Here is a 14,894-nt window from a genome sequence, read left to right as displayed (position 1 = left end):
CGTGAACTTTCCTACCATGCGTGAAACGTCTGCTTCCATCAGAGACGCCCTCAGATATGATCAAGTGAAACCAAACCGTTTTTTCCACTCACATTCTACCTCCTCTTCTCAGAATAAACCCTTCTGCAGCCTCAGCTGTCTCCAGCACCTGTCAGACTTCAGAGTGACCTGAGCAATCTTCCAGCTCTGCCTGAACCTCCACTCCTCACACTGAAGTGATGAGAGTAGTAAAACTGTCAGTACAGTAAGAAGCGTGGTCTGCAGGAAGTCAACCATTAAAAAAAACCTCTTTCCAACCACCACTAGGGGTTGCTGCAGGATTATTGCTTCACCTTCCGTGTTAATTAAATTAAATGAAAAGAAAATGAGACAAACTGTCCTCGGGATAAATGTCTGTCTTTAAACTGTACCAAAAACAAAACTTTAACATGTTCATTACCAAATATCTGGAGTGTCGACATAAATATGACATTATATTCAAAATGAAGCGCCTCATCCTGGCGCTTCACTGAAACACAGAGTTTAATAAGCACTCCAACTACACTGAGAGTAACTAAAGTATGAGTACTTACTGGTACTGGATGATAATTCTGGATTCATTCGTGTGTTTATCACTTTCATGATGTGAATGACTTGCAGGAAGCTTCATGAAACTTAAGCTCATGAAAAATGGATTCACATGTACGATAAATGATATGAAGGACGAGGAGCAAACATGGAGAGTGCAGAAGGAAGTACCGAGTCTGACGTCCCAGTCTGTCCCCGTGACAGCTGCAGTAATAAAAATAATAAGTCATCATGGAGACCAGGAGCTCCACATCTTCATCCCGTCCACCTCACAGCTCTTAAAATCGATCCTCCATCCATCAGTCAATTGATCAATAACAGCCTCTTGATGCATGCTCAGTCATCCAGGTAAGTAAATCCCAAAAGGTTGATTCTGTCTGGCTAGTTTCAGTCATTGTGCAGAGGAACCGTTTATAAGGTTGGAGACCTGCTGTAAGCTGAGACTGCATAAGTCACCTGGATGATGACGAAACGTTTCTCCCACTGAAAACGTCCAGATGAACAGAATCAACCTTTTGGGATTCAATAACAGCGTTTTTGCTGTTGGGCTGATTTCAAAGTAAAAGTCTTCCTCACTCTTATCTCTTGATTATGAATCTGCAAGCACACTTTCAACTGTGACGTCAAAATCTGACCAAAAAAGGTTCAACATTCAAAACTTCTCCTACCCTTTTCTCCTTTCCTACCCTCCTCTCCTTTCCTCCCCCCCTCCCTCCTGTCCTCCGTCCTCCCCGGTGGGCGGGTTTGTTTGCTCTCTCGGATGTGGATCAGATGTTTGATTTTGCTGCGGACTGATCTGCCGTCGGACATGGAGGAGTGAGTACACTTTATTTCTTCTCTCTCTTCTTTCTTTCCCTTCTTCTCTTTTCTTCTTCTGGTTGTTTTTCTGTGTTTATGACGTATCTGAGACTCGTGTCGTCATTGTGCGGCATCAGGGCGCTGAGTCAGGACCGAGGGGTGGATGGGTGGGGGGCTAACTGCACCAAACTGGAGACTTTGGGGGGTGTGGTGGGGGTGTCCGAGTCACCGCAGCGGCAGGTGATGGGTTAAAGGGCGTGCGGACCCGCGGAGTGATCAAACCTCTCTGTGCTCTACTTTCCCCTGCGGAAGCAGCACCAGCTCTGATCAATAAGCAGCACGAGCGTCTATGATTACATATTGATCAGTTTCTGTGTTCCTCATTTGAGCTCAGTCACTTCCGTCAAGTTGGACGTGTGAGGAGAGGGTGACTTCCGGCGGGGTTCTTCACAATATAAGGTTTAAGCCCCAGTCCGATTGGTTCAGTTTTCTAAATTCAGCAAGGCAGGCTCTTTAATGATGTCACGATGTCACTTACAGAATTACAAGAATTACCACAAAGTGTGAATTTTCAGAAACGTCAACATAAAACTTGCTCTGACACACCTGCACAAAGTCTCACTCACTATGGAGTTACCATACACCTGCAGAGACGCACCCGATGGATGATTCCCACAGGAAGAGTCACACCTGGGAGCAGATCCAGGTGTCAGATGGTGCTGAGATGAGTTCTGATGTTTCTGTACGTCATGTTTGAGGTTCATCAGATAATCAGATTTTACCTGATGCAGGTAAACAGGAAGCTGCAGATAAATCATTGGTTTCTTACCACTTTGTGTTTTGGGAATTTTTTTATCTGTATTATTTTCCATCATGTTCTGCAGAAATCTGTTTTCTTTGTGACTTCTTCATTATTTCCTCCTGCCTTCCTCACAGCCACTTATAAACCCAGACTTCAGAAAAGACTGCCAATCAGAATCTGGGAGCTGGTTGAGTTTCATCCCAGCAGCTGTTTTATTTTGAAGTGCACTTCCTGTGTGCTTGTTTGGTGTGCCTGTGGGATTGATGGAGCTGCTGCAGCCTGGTGGAGGCTCAGAGGCAGTAGTAGGATGTGGTGTCTGGACAAGGACACAGCCCAGAGCAGAACCACGTGTTAGTGCCAAATGTGGGACTAATAAAGGTTTATCTGATCTTATCGCTTATCTTTACTTTATAAGGCTAAGCTGAGAGTACTTTTACTCTAACATGTAACTGAGTATTTGTACTCTTCTGTTTTTACTGCAAGTACTTCATCACTGCAGTGCATGGACTTCCTGTCTGCCTCTAATGCGGCGTTTCAATTAAAAGTCACACACCTGCTGACTGACCGGAACCCTTTCCTCTCAGACGGATCACAAACTGATCAATAATTAATATCATCCAATCATCAGTCTGAGCTCCTGTCCCATTACCTGCCATGCCCCTCTCTATAATACATCTCACTGCTGCTGAGCAGGCATGGACAAAAACACAGAAAGAGCCTGAGCTTCAGTTTGAGCCTTTAAAGTACCTCCTCCTCGTCAGGGCGCTGTGTCTGAACTGGTTCCCAGTGGGCCGGGTTCTAGCTGCTGGTGTTGTCGGTCCTTGCAGTGGACTGTGGTCTCCATGGAGACCTTAAAGTGAAGCTTTGTTTGAGGTGTCTGAGAGGAAAAGTTTAAAGTGTAAAGCATACTGTGTGTCCTCCAGAGAGGAGAGGTGGATCGAGCTGACCTCTGAACCCAGTGACCTCTGTCCCGATGAGTTCATGGTCTCAGCCTCCAGTTGAAGTCTCACTGAATAAAACATGAAGTCTACTTTGGGTGCGATGCTCCCATTAGACTCAGGGAGGAATCAGGGCGGGACCAACGCCGCATCTGCGTCTGGCTGCTCCTTGTTTGGTGAACTCTGGTTTCCTGAGTGCTACACCAACCAGCAGCAGCTCCGCCAGCACAGACCACCTGAGGCCTCGCACTGCCTTCAGCTCAAGCAAACTGAAGAAAGGGCAGCCATCTTTACAGCAAATAACTGATGACTCACCGCTGTTGAGCGCTTGTTAGCTGATCGCTTCAAGACTCTGCTGGAGTGTGTGTGTGTGTGTGTTTGAGAGAGAGAGAGAGAGAGAGAGAGTGTGTGTGCGTGTGTATGTGTGAGATAGCTAGTCAGTGTATGAATGAGTGTGTGAGGTTAAAGTGTAAACAGAGCTGTGCATCGAGCATCTGTGTATTAAGCGGAACAAGGAAACGTACGATTCAGTGATGTCACAGTGATGTCACAGTGACATCATTAACCTGTCTGTCTGTCTCTCCCTCAGGGTGAGCGAGGTTCTCTATCAGCAGGATCGACTGCAGCTCATTGTGGTGAGTTTACTTACAGTCAGTGAATGCAGCATCTCACACACCTAGTATCAATGATTCAGATGTGTGTGTGAGACCCCACCCCCCCAGTAAGTTTTATTGCTTGGAGTTATCAATGTTGACTCTGAATTTTAAACTTTATCTAAACAAACACACTTTTATTTTATTTCAAAATAAAAGCCCACACTAAGAGAGTGCAGTCAGTAATCAGATTACCTCAGTGGATTACTTCAGAGCAGAAGTGTGATTGGATTATTGATCCCAATCAGCAGCTGGTTCTGTTTTCCATAATGCTGCAGGAGAAAAGGAAGTGGCAGACGGAGATCGAGAACAAGAAGCGTCAGTTGGAGGACGACAGGAGGGCGCTACAGCACCTGAAGGTGAGCCCACCACTTCCTGTTTCCTGTTTTCTGTTTAAAGGTCGGGTGCACTCAGAGGTGAGCAAGATGCTGAAGCCTTCATACCGTTCTAAATCGTGCCGCTAGGAGGCGTGAAGACGCAGAAACACGAGTCAGACTGAGACCTCATGTCTCTGAGCTCTGAGTCTGTTCAGGCACGTAAACAGACTGCTGCAGAGATCCAGGTCTGATCAAGGTGTGATCCAGATATGACTCAACCAGATCCAGATCGGATCCAGGCCTGATCCAGGTTTGATCTGGGTCTGATCCAGGCCTGATTATGGCAGGGGCGTGGTCTCTGGCTCCGCTGCAGTGGAGGGGTGTTGCAGTGCACTCAAGGGGCTGTGCCATGAAGTCTGATGGGCAGGTGGAGATGATTGTGTTAACGAGGTTTCCCTCCCTCCCTCAGGTCCCACGCCGGGACCTGAGACGAGTCGGTGTGGAGTTGGCTACAAAGCTGACATTGATGCCAAACCACAAAGAAACATTTTTGTGCACTAAATAAACGAAACCAAAACCTGAATGCTCTGTGGAGTCCAGCTCTTTCACACTGATGTTTTTATTCATGTCCTTCTTTCAGATGGTCAGTGGTCATTTCCTGTTTTATTCTGATAGGCGGCTCTCTGTTGTGTTCTCAGAACAACGACAGAAACCTGTCGTTCAGATGTTGTATATTCCAGACTGAAGTGCTGTGGAAATTTTATTTCTGCCAGTAAATTCTCTCATCTATTATTGATCTTTGATATGAGATCATATTTCATTAATGACTCTTATCAGTTTGTCTTTCACCAGAAAAAATAAAGAGTAACTCTCTCTGGCTCCTACTCCTGCTGGCTCACTGTGTGTCGAGTCTTCCAGGTATTCAGAGATTCAAGAGGCACAAACTGACAGCTGCAAGGTAAAAATATCTGAGATCAGCCAAACAGCACGCAGGTAGGACAGTACTGCCAGGGCCATGTGAAATAGCAGCTGTTTTCCCGATGAGGAGGAGGCCGCGAGTTCAGCGAGCCCGAGCTCATCCAGATAATTTTATTCAACTAAAAGGATCCATTCAGGCTTCACGCGTTTATTAAAGGGACACTCAGACGTCCTCCTGATGGACGTTGGTCCATGAGCACCCATTGCTGTCTGTGCACGCCTGCTTTCAATCATTAGATACTAAAGTGATTTTATTCCATTTTCACTGTTTTCTCCTTTGAGGACATGATGTTGATGCTCTCCAATTTGTAGTGTTGTGTAGCCGAAACGTCAAAACAATAAATGGATAAAGATTTTTTTTCTGCCAGCATGTGTGTGAAACGAGCAGCTTTTTAAGGTGCTGATTAAAATCGTTGAGAGTTTGAAAGACGACCCGGCGAGGACGAATCCCACTCAGAGCCGTGCAGCTGAGTGTCTGCTGCTGTCAGCTGCAAGGGTTTAATGAGACGCTCAGAATGAGACCAGAGTTCAGGTTATATATGTAAAAAGCTCTGATGAACCCGCTGGTTTAGTTTTAACCGTGCATGGGGATTTTTTTGCAGACTGTGAAGTCTGATGTCCAGGTTTCCTTCCTCGTGCTGCTCTGATCTTCATCTTGCTGGCTGATTTGTTTAGTCTGGAGCTGCTCAGCCTTTCTGACACTTTTTAAGGTTGAAGCTTTCTATTCCCGAGGCTGACAGATGCTTTGAACCCTCTGATCTGCTTTGATTATTCTCTTCATGCTCTGTGGATGATGACACATCTTCCTGCTGGAGAGTCTTCCTCACTTAGCTGGAAGCTTTGATGAAGGACAGGATCCCCAGGTGTCTCCTGTGGACTTTCAGGGCTTTATGTTAATTGTTTTCTGAGTGGATCAGAGTGCCAGTCTGTCCTCTCCTGATGATCTGTCAGCTGTTTGCAGTCAGAGGACTTCCTGTCTCACTCACAGCTTCCAATCGAACAGCTGGACTCACCTGCACACCTTCAACCTGCCTCCTTTATAAAGAAATGATGAAGGAATGACGACGGCTTCGGTGGTGGGCTTCATAGTGAGCAGATCACGAGTGAACTTTAAGCACATGTTTCTGCAGCTCTTCTTTTCATAAACATTCATGAACAAATATGAATTTGATACGTGCCTCCTCACGTGTTAGAAGGAAGCTGTCATCTATGTGACCTGTGTTTCAGTCAAAGGCTCTGAGGGACCGCTGGCTCCTGGAGGGAGCATCTGCTGGACCCGAGCAGAACGAAGTCTGTAGACAGCTGGAGCAGGACGAGGCCCGGACCCGGAGCCTGGAGGAGACCATCGACAGGTCTGAGCCGCCGAGCCCGAACATCCAGGAAGGGTGGCCTTATTCACTGTGGGATTAAAACCATCAACTGTGTGTGTGTGTGTGTGCTGTAGGCTGCAGCAGGAACTTGTCGGCCTTGAGACTGGATCTGTCTGTCAGACCATAACTAACATTAAAGTGAGTGTACATGCACGCACGCACACACAAACGTTTTCTAATATCACTTTTTTTCCTTTCTAAAATCAGCTTTTCTGCTGTCCTCATAGGGTTAATAGATCATTTGAAACAAATTAGGTTGGATTACATGGGTGAGGATGTTGGGAGGGGGGTTCACTGGCAGGACTGGCTTACTTTGGAGGTTTTTTCATGTTTCTGTTTCCCGTTTCCTTCTACTTATTGATGGAGGATTCCTGTTAAGACTCTTATTGTGAAGATAAACTTCCTTTCTCTGTTTGTGCCCCCAGGTGTCATCAAGACCAGCTTCAGGTAAATTTCTAAATTTCTCTGTCTGTTTTTATTCGTGAAGCCTTTGTCTCACGTTTGTCTCTGATCAGCTGTAGAGGTCAAAGATCGCGAAAGGCATCAGCAGGACAGGGCTCCACTGGCAACTCAGGTGATCCAAGGTGAGACTGTGCTATAACTGTAATCAGATCTCAGTAATCAGATTACAGTTACATTACGGTAAGTTGTTGTGATAACCTCACTGTTAGTTCTTTCTCTGCTCTGTCTTTGTGCCTGGCCCATTTTTACCCACAAGCCCCTGCAGAGGTCAAAGTTAACAAAAGTCCTCGACTGAACAAACCCAGAGAGGCGACCGAGGAGATGAAGAAAGGTGAGTCAGAAGTGACCACACCCACTCTGCACCGACCTGACGGGGGTCGTCTTAAACTGGTGAACTGAGCTAGTTTTCCTCAGGTGGGACATGAAGCTCACCTGGAAGTCACCAAGTCAGGAAATAGATCCAGAATATTTCCATGGCTAAAGATTAGCTCACTGGGAGAAGGAGATGGCCATAGGCCCTATGGCTGAGAGCAGCCGGAGGGTTGACGCAGGTCTTCCCCTGCTTTCCTGTCTGTCTTTGATGCACTGTCTAATAAAGCCAGTAAAAGAATAAAGTACAGATGAGATCAGCCATCTTGTTTCCTGACTTTAAGAGTTTGCGTTTGGTTCTCCGTGATGAGGTTCGAAGAATCAGTAAAATATGATTAGTCGCAGCTTTCAGTGATTTTAATGAGTCTGTTATCATTCACCCTGCAAATGTGTAAGGTCAGAGGTCATAGAGTGTAGACACGTGGGAGGAGAGGGGACATCGACCTTAATGTGTCTCTAACAGCTGTCTTCCTGTCTCTATCTGTAAGTCCGTTTTAGGGTCACGTTAACAGTGAATTTGTGTGTTGGCTGGTGTGATGGGTGTGTGTGTGTGTTATTGTGGTGTTTCCCTCATAGTGTAGGATCTGTGGGAGGCTATTGAAATGAATCATGGGCTAAATGAATGTATGAAGCTGTGGGAGTTTCCTGACACTTTGCTGGTATTTAAGGCTGAACAGAAGCAGGTCTGAATCTACCCCTGGCATGACTGCAGGGGTTTCCACGGGAGATGTGAAGGCATTTGGAAAAAGACGATGTCGGAGCCAGAGTGTGACCGCTGTGTCAGCACTCAGTCCATCCTGAAGGTCGAGTCCTCACAGCAACTGTCAACATGCACATGTTAAGTGAAGCTCGAAGCATGTTAGATTAGAAACATCAGTAGAGCTTTCACATTCTTTCCCTTGACTTTAATAAATACATGCAGCCTCACTCAACATGCAGAGAGATAATCAGAGTGATGCACATGTACTCAAACAACGCAGCAACAGAGGAGGCAGACTCTGACCGTACGAACGTCAGCAACTCTGCTTCTGGTCACAGATTTCAAGTTTCAGGAATAAACTCTTGCAATAACCTGAGCTGCATCCAAGGCCCTCTTCCTCCACCTCCTCACAGTGTCCCTCAACATCTGATGGAAAACGTCTCCCATGTACACTTATGGACAAAAGTCCTGAGTTACACCTGTTAATCTGTGAATCAGTGCCACGGGTGTATTAATCCAGCACCTGTGACCTGCCTTTATCTGTATGAGAGACAGAGTTTGAAAAGCTCAGCAATTCCAATGTGGTGCTAACAGGACGCTACTGTTACAAAAGTCCGTTCAGGAGAATTCTACCATCCGCCTAACGATCTGTTCTCCCATTTATCAATCCATCCATCCGTCCGTCCGTCCATCCATTAGTCTATTCTCCCATCCATCCATTCATCCATCTATTCTCCCATTTATCCATCTGTTTATCCATTCATCAATCAATCCATCCATCCTTCCATCCATCCATCATCCATTCATCCATCTATTCTCCCATTTATCCATCTATTCATCCATTCATTCATCCATCCATCCCTGGCATTAACATCAGCAGACACTGTGCACCAGGAGCTTCATGGCTGAGCAGCTCCTCTCAGGGTAATGTGTGGGTGCTGGTGTCCATTTAATGTATCTGATCCTTGGGACTTATCTGAGTTGTGGTTGTTTGCAGCTGAAATGTTTTGGTAGTTCAGTTATTTGAGGCAGCAGGAGAGGATATACACACTGTACCAAAGTCAGTCTGGATGATGCGAGCAGAGCCTCACATATTCCTTCTGGTCATCAGACCCTTCTTTGTTCTGCATGGTTATGTCATGTCACACTAATAGAGCTGTACCTTTGCTATTGGAAGGTTACCCTCACCTGGGGTGCTTGTTTATGACCTGCTGCTTTCTCTGTCCTGACTCTTCTCTTCTGTGATCTAACCTTCTGCCTGCTGCCTTTATCTTTAGATCCGCAGCAGCTCATTGTGTCTGTTGTGTTGACCCCCTCTGACCCTGTGATCCCTTCTAACCCCTCCCAATCCAGCGATGTACTCGGTGGAGATTAAAGTAGAGCGGGACAGAGTGACGGGGGAAACCAGGGTTCTGTCCAGTAACACCAAACTTCCTGTTGACCTCTCTGACCAAGGGGTCAAAGTTTATGAAGATGAGCAGAAAGGTGATGTTAGCAAGTAAACAAGAAAAATAAATAAAAACAAAGCCGGCTTTAAGAGAAGGGACCTGCTGATGCAATAACTGACTCTCAAAGGGCTGATTTCAGCTCTGCTGTGCGCGCATTTATCTGAATCTCTTCACAAGCTCATGGACTGTAGATGATGAATCACTCGTTCTTTTTTTCTTAAATTATTGAACTATTTGCCCTCACAGTCTTTGCTGAACACCTCCACATCTTCACTTCAGAAACTCTCAGCATATCTGGGAGGACCTCTGAACTCCACTCATTACCTGCCAGATGTTCCACCAGGTATTTTCATAGCATTAGACACCTGCGTTACACACCTGTGACAGGCTGTTGTATCCTGAGAGTTTCAGAACTGAGGGTCATTCCTGCTGAGTTCCTGCAGTGGACATTTTATAGCACAGCGTGAGGAGCAGATCCATGTGTCTGGTTGTTGCAGCGCCTCCTGCTGGAGGTTTGCAGGTTTTCACAGCAGCAGTTTTCCTTCTCCTAAAGCCACAGCGGCCTCAGCCTGCCTGCATGATCAACACTCACCTGACAGTCAGGTGGTCACACCTCATCACTTTCAGCTCCAGCTGAAGGAAGCTGATGCACAGGTGTACTCTGTGACATCACTCAGTGAGTCTTTATTGGTCCTTCAGCTGGAGAGCATTCAGGTGTCGCACTCTGACCCTCACCTGTGTCTTCCTGTCTCCCAGTGGTCCATGAGCTGAATGGTGAGGATATCCACCTGCTCAGCTCCTCTGAGGTTGAAGAGCTCATCCACAAAGCTGAGGAGGCGTCGATGATGTCACAGACTGTCACCACTGTGACATCCCTCCCGACAGCAGAGGTTCGGGAGGAGTTGGAGCTGATGCGGTCCAAGTCGCCGCTACCTCAGGTTCCAGTGGAGATCACAGGGCTAGGGGCCGAAGTGGGTGGTGAGCCGAGTGTGGCTGAGGCGAGCACTGAGAACCCGGTTACCATGGTGTTCATGGGATACCAGAGCGTAGAGGATGAAGACGAGACCAAGAAGGTGCTGGGGCTGCAGGGCACGGTGAAGGCCGAGCTGGTGCACATTGATGACCCAAACGGGAAGACATCAGGGGGAGAAAAGGAGGCGGATCCACCTCTGCCCACCTCCAAGGCCCCACCAACCTCCACTAAACCTCCAATGGCGATACCAGTGGCAAGCAATGGGGAGACGGCAGGGAAGGAGAAGGAGAAGAAGCCGTGTAAGTGCTGTAGCATCATGTGACCTGGTGACCTGTGGGGGGGTGTCGCCTTGAAACGTAGCACGCAAATACAAAAATAAAAAGGACTGAAAACTCCTCCCATTGCTCACAGCCCCCCCAACATCACTTCCTGTTTCTTCCTTCAGGTGTATAAAGCCTCTCTTTACTTTTTCTATTTTCTTGAAGCCTTTTTACTTTTTTACTCTGCACGTCTGTACTTACATGTCTCAGTGTTAGCATAGCCTCAGTGTTAGCCTCCGCCTTCGCTGTGCCAGGATGTTTGTAGCTCCTCCCCCTCCTTTCTGTGAATGTATTATTATATTTATTAGAAGCTGTCTGAGTTTTTAAAAGAAGAAATAAAATGAGCAGAAACTAGTCTGCTTTTGTGCCGCAGCCTAAATTCTTCACCTCCACCTTCTATATGGACGAACAAGTACCTCTCTATCCCTCAAGGGAAATGATTGTGTTTGAGCAGTAGGATAAAGACGGTCCAGTCTACAATAAATAAACACAGTAAAAGTGCCACGGGCACTGAAAACTGTGTAAAATGTTACATATACAGCAGTGAAAACAAACAAAGACAATAAAAATGGGCAGAGTAAAAGATTGTGCAAATTATAACATTAATTAATGTGTACACTATAAATCTGATAAACAGCTACATGAAGGTTTAATACAGAAATGCATGTTTGGAGTCTTATACCTGACAGGTCTGTTCACCTGTCCTTGAATGAGGTCTTATCCTGCAGACTCGTGCATGGCTCTCTGTGATCAGGTCAGTCTGAGAGGTTTTAATCCAGCACTGCTCAAACCAATGATCTTTACAGGAAACAGATGAGAGCTCGAAGCTGCTGTCGTCTTTATTGAATAAAATTAAATGTTTTAATTGTTGATTGCTTCTTTGACCTCTGAAAGTTTGAAAAGCATTCGCTGATCTTCGTCTCTGTGGAAATCTTTTGAAGCGTGCTGCATTGAAAGTCTGACATAACCTCAGAGGATTCACTCACACTGGGCTCCATCAAACAGCACTCACAATCCCATCAGCTGTTTTTTGATCCACCCGCTGAGTCAGCGACGCTCGCCAAGAGGATCCAACTCTCACAGCTCAGCGATCGGACTGCCACACACACCCTCATACACGTCTCTGCCAAGTGTAGCAGATTTCAAATGGTAGACTGTTTTATGATGACAAACAGGGACTGGTTGCAAAACTGGCTTTATTTTCTAAGCATTTTCACAGCAGCAGGTGTTTCTTAATCCCAATGTGGAGTCCATGCAACTTTGGCCCACAATATTTAAAAAACATAAAAATATCAAAACAATGGTTTCTCTCAACAGCCACTTCAAAATCAAGTGTAATAGCGGGGTAAAACTGAGACAAATATGAAGCAAAGTATACTTCAAAATAAACTACTGATAATCACTTATAATATTTAAATCCCCACTAAGATGGATCAATTACAAAACACATATTCATACAAAAGTAAATTTTCCCAACACAACTGAAAATACTATTTAACGTGCAGCCTTATATGACAAACTCATTATACACATAAAACAAAATCTGTACATGACTAACATTTAAGTCAAGTCAAGCAGAGTTTTATTGTCAACCCAACAATATAAACTCAAGTACACAGTGGGACAAAATAGCGTCCTCCTAGATCAAAGGTGCAAACTGTAAAAATAAACTGAAAAAAATAAAATATACATATATACACAACTATACAGGAATAAGATAAACTAATAATAAGTACAACAGTGTTGTACTTGAATAGAAATAGAATAAGAACAGAAAAGAACGAGAATAAATTAGTACAATAGTACACAGACAGAGTCAAACAGTGCAATACAGCAGAGTGCAAGTATCGGGAGTGAGAGGACAGTGTTATGTAGTCCAAGAAGTGTGTGGAGAAGAGAGTCCAGTGTGGAGGAGGGCAGTGTGGTCCTCGGGAGCCGGACTGCTTGGAGGGAAAAGCTATTTACATATATCTAAAAGGCAAAATGCAGCAGCAGACCTCTCTGTTTAGCACAAGTGAAAAACACATAAATAGGTGGTATAATGATAAAAGGCAGTTTCCATCACTTTGGTACTTTGGGGACTTTTAGCCCTAAGAACTAATACTTAGTAAAGCAAAATAAACCAAACTTAAATTTATAATTTAGTACAGGGAGACAAGCTACAGAGAATGTGCCTTACCAGTGTGGAGTCCATGCGACTCTGGCTGGGAATCCACCACACATGCAACATGTTTCCTAGCTGTGTCCCAGTGATTAATGTCCCACTACAACAGTGGAACCTTAGTATTACAAAAATTCCATTTAAGTAATAAAAAATCAAATATATACAATGCAGTTTGAAAAAAGTTCACTGTGACTATATCTCAGCTACACAAACACTTATTTGCACAATCTCATACACACACACACGCACCCCTTAAGATAAGATAACCTTTATTAGTCCCACACGTGGGAAATTTGTTTGTTAATACATCAAGTTAGCTTTTGCACAACCCACTTTCATTGTTGCACTTTTGTATTGCACTGCTGTGTCTGTATAGTTTCTGTCTTTGTTTAGTTTTTTTTTTTTTTTTGCTCACTTGCACTTTATCTAGTCCTGTGTTGAGTGTCTGTTATATGTAGCACCATGGTCTTGGAAGAATGTTGTCTCCTTTCACTGTGTACTGTACCACTGCACATGGTGGGAATGACAATAAAGCCACTTGACCTGAGAAGTTCACCTCATTCTTTCTTCAGACTCCTCACAGCTGATCATGATTTCAGCGATGCAATGTCTGATAGAGAAAGCTCTTGAAACAGGGTTAAAACCAGGTTCATATCTGCTGAGCAGCAGCTCCTACAAATCAGTATTGAAACATTATCAGATCATCAGCTTGTGTCTGAAATTCATCAGGTCGTCATGTTTCACACACAGAGTGTGGGTCTGTCTGACTTCCTGGGGGTGACGACTCTGCTCTGATTGGATAGAAGTCTGTGAGGAAATGAGTCTCCTCATCAGATGATCTTTGAGCTCAGTGAACTCTTTCCTGGTGAGCTTATGGTCTCAGGACTAAATAAAACATGTTTGTTTTGGAGATAATGTTCCCATTAAGGTCAGAGAGGAGCAGGAAGCAGGAAGGATTAGGGCAGGGTTGAACAGTGATTGACACGTTGCTGCTTTTTCTGTTTTTATTTGATCTTTTGAGCATTTCTGGAGCTGAGTGGAAGATCGAGGGTTTGTCTTGGTGGGTCTGTGACTTCACAGAGGTTTACCAGCAGAGTGCTGTGTTTGAGACTCTGAGGAAGATAAAAACAAGCTCAGATGGAGAACGGAGGGATTTATTTCACTCAGCAGCGTCTGCATGCTCTGCAGCCTCCTGCTGTTGTCTTAGTAACCTGCAGAATGAGGCTCAGTGTCGCCCACTGCAGGAGACAGTACCTGCTGACAGTGAAGCAGGTTGTGTTTTCACCCCGTTATTCCCTGATTAGTTCACAAGTGAAGTTTGACCCTGTGCATGCGGGCTGCACACACACACACACACACACACACACACAAATATCAGGGACAATATATAGCAGCAACTGTGACTCTGGGTTTCTGTTATTTAAGGCCAAATAACAGAAATTATTTTTTTAAAGATGCACTTTAAGAATGTGCAGGATGGGGTCAGACTTTATGGACCTACAGTCTCTGCAGTTTCACTGTATTTAGTCGAACGTGTGTGGCAGCCCAAGTGTCTGAAATGATATTTTATTGTTATTGTGATGAACCGCTTAAACTAACTGATTAAACACTAATTTTCAGACAATGACAACTACAAACCTGACTTTAAGGAAAGATTTAAAACCAAAAAATCTCACAAAAAACAAAGTAAAATAACTCCAAATTCCATGTGTTCACTCTGTGTATGTGTTTCTGTTGGTCAGCAGCATTCCTGATAAATTCTGCTGCTCAGCAACACTGAAACACACACACGTTGGTTTTTGTGGCTGAGTGAGGTCCTGGGACACACTGCGTTGCCAGGACCGTTTTAAACTGGTCCATGTGAATGCAAACACACAAATACAGTTCCTGCACAATTAAAACTTTATTCTTTGAACTGTGCAGTCAGGGAGAATATCCCCAAGGGAGGATAAGGCTAATATTTCTCTACAGCTGATTTAACCATAACCTGACATGTATCTACACTCAACAAAAATATAAACGCAACACCTTTGTT

General features: G+C 44.9%; 1 protein-coding gene across 2 annotated transcripts; it reads left to right on the top strand.

Annotated features, from left to right (window-relative positions):
• The first annotated feature begins 1,290 nt into the window (after nt 1-1,290).
• palm1a (paralemmin 1a) lies at nt 1,291-11,178 on the top strand. Of its 2 annotated transcripts, XM_005732398.1 has the most exons (10): nt 1,291-1,383; nt 3,695-3,740; nt 4,037-4,117; nt 6,281-6,405; nt 6,498-6,561; nt 6,849-6,870; nt 6,939-7,007; nt 7,142-7,216; nt 9,308-9,439; nt 10,159-11,178. In XM_005732398.1, exons 1-10 carry the CDS (start codon nt 1,328-1,330, stop codon nt 10,695-10,697), a joined length of 1,209 nt encoding a protein of 402 aa, XP_005732455.1. In that variant the 5' UTR covers nt 1,291-1,327; the 3' UTR covers nt 10,698-11,178. The 2 variants fall into 2 exon arrangements, with proteins under 2 accessions (XP_005732455.1, XP_005732456.1); XM_005732399.1 differs by lacking the exon at nt 9,308-9,439.
• Nucleotides 11,179-14,894: the final 3,716 nt, after the last annotated feature.

The sequence above is a fragment of the Pundamilia nyererei genome, unplaced genomic scaffold, assembly GCF_000239375.1.
Source record: "Pundamilia nyererei isolate P.nyererei 1_Seehausen unplaced genomic scaffold, PunNye1.0 scaffold00046, whole genome shotgun sequence".
NCBI classification, from domain to species: Eukaryota; Metazoa; Chordata; class Actinopteri; order Cichliformes; family Cichlidae; genus Pundamilia; species Pundamilia nyererei.
This window is presented reverse-complemented; position numbering and strand designations above follow the sequence as displayed.